This window comes from Pundamilia nyererei, unplaced genomic scaffold, assembly GCF_000239375.1.
Source record: "Pundamilia nyererei isolate P.nyererei 1_Seehausen unplaced genomic scaffold, PunNye1.0 scaffold00246, whole genome shotgun sequence".
NCBI lineage: Eukaryota > Metazoa > Chordata > Actinopteri > Cichliformes > Cichlidae > Pundamilia > Pundamilia nyererei.
In genome coordinates this window covers 210,907-212,184 of record NW_005187647.1, presented here as the reverse complement: position 1 = coordinate 212,184, position 1,278 = coordinate 210,907, and the positions used below count along the sequence as shown (strand labels likewise).

The window sequence follows — 1,278 nt, the reverse complement described above, 5'->3', positions numbered from 1 at the left end:
TTTTTTCTTTACTATCTAGCTTGAACAGCAGCTGGAGTCTGGAGAAGCAGTGTTACCTTGTTTTCTTTGGTCCTCAGCTTGGATCCTCCGTACAGGTTGAAGTCTCGACCAGTCAGATCCCTGTAGAGGTACTGACCCAGGATCAGGTGGTTTTTACATACTGTCTCCTGATTTAAGTCCTGCAGAGATATTTTGGTTTAGAAGACCAGGTTTTTGTATTTATCGATCAGTTAGTTTCTAATTATTAGGTATGCTAGATGTAATTTGAGATCATGTGAGTCTGTGAGCAGCCTCTGAGTGAGTCTCAGAAGGGGAGCCTGTTAGATGAAGGCTCTGCCTCCCATTCTACTTTTGGAAACTCAACAACAAGTAAGCCCGCAGTCTCAGAGAAAAGTGCTCTACTGGGATAATATGGTACTGAGGTCCTTAATATATGAAGGGGCCTGATAATTTGTAACTGTGTGTGAGGAAAAGGATTTATATTGCATTTATCACTGAGTCAATGAAGAGATGCTAACATGGCAGAAATTGAATCTCTTCTTAGAAGTAATAAATGCATGAACTATTTTTTTTCCTAATTTTGCACAGATCTAAGAAGGCAGCACCAGAGATTTGTTTAAGTTGCGGATTAAGCTTTTCAAATCTATGGCTTCATCCCTCAGGAGCTTCCTGTGCTGGAGGAGATCATTAAAATAAAATTCAGACAAGCAGGTGACCTACAGGCAGAGGTGATTTCAGCAGGGGGATGAAAGCTGTGAAGGGTCCGTTATGATTCAGCAGACGTGGACAGCCTGCCTCTGAAACACACACACACACACACACACACCAAAGGTCAAAGGAAAGGTGCGGTAAAAGAATAGCAACACCAAAGAACGTACAAAAAACAGCATGTCTCATATAAATTACCTTGCAGGATAATCGGGACACAGACTCATGTTTTTATTATTTTTTTAAAAAGCTGATATCACCACCACGCCTCACTTTAAGTCATATCCTGTCAGTTAGCTTGAAACACTCTGAGGTGATGATCTCTTGTTTTAACAGGAAACCCCGCCATAGTTCAATAAAGTACCGCGGGTCTTTCTCAGAGCGTATTTTTGCTGGTTAGTTTTACCGAACATGGAAATGGCTCCAGTAAAGTTTCCTCGCCAGCTGCCGCTCCGGTCCAGCTCCATGGCGCGCTCCATCAGGTTACCATAACAACGCCGGCCATCACTGATCTGATCCACTTCACAAACACATCTGAGAGAAGGGGGCAGGAAGAGAGCGCCACTTTAG

General features: G+C 43.0%; 1 protein-coding gene across 1 annotated transcript in view; it reads right to left on the bottom strand.

The window, feature by feature from the left end:
• Positions 1–1,278, bottom strand: part of stab1 (stabilin 1) — a 66,429-nt gene that overhangs the window by 47,910 nt on the left and 17,241 nt on the right. The window contains exons 10-12 of the mRNA XM_005749490.1: positions 1,115–1,242; positions 721–797; positions 57–179 (exon numbers count right to left, since the gene is read on the bottom strand). Of these exons, the coding sequence (XP_005749547.1) occupies positions 57–179; positions 721–797; positions 1,115–1,242 (328 nt within the window). The remainder of the gene's footprint in view (positions 1–56; positions 180–720; positions 798–1,114; positions 1,243–1,278) is intronic.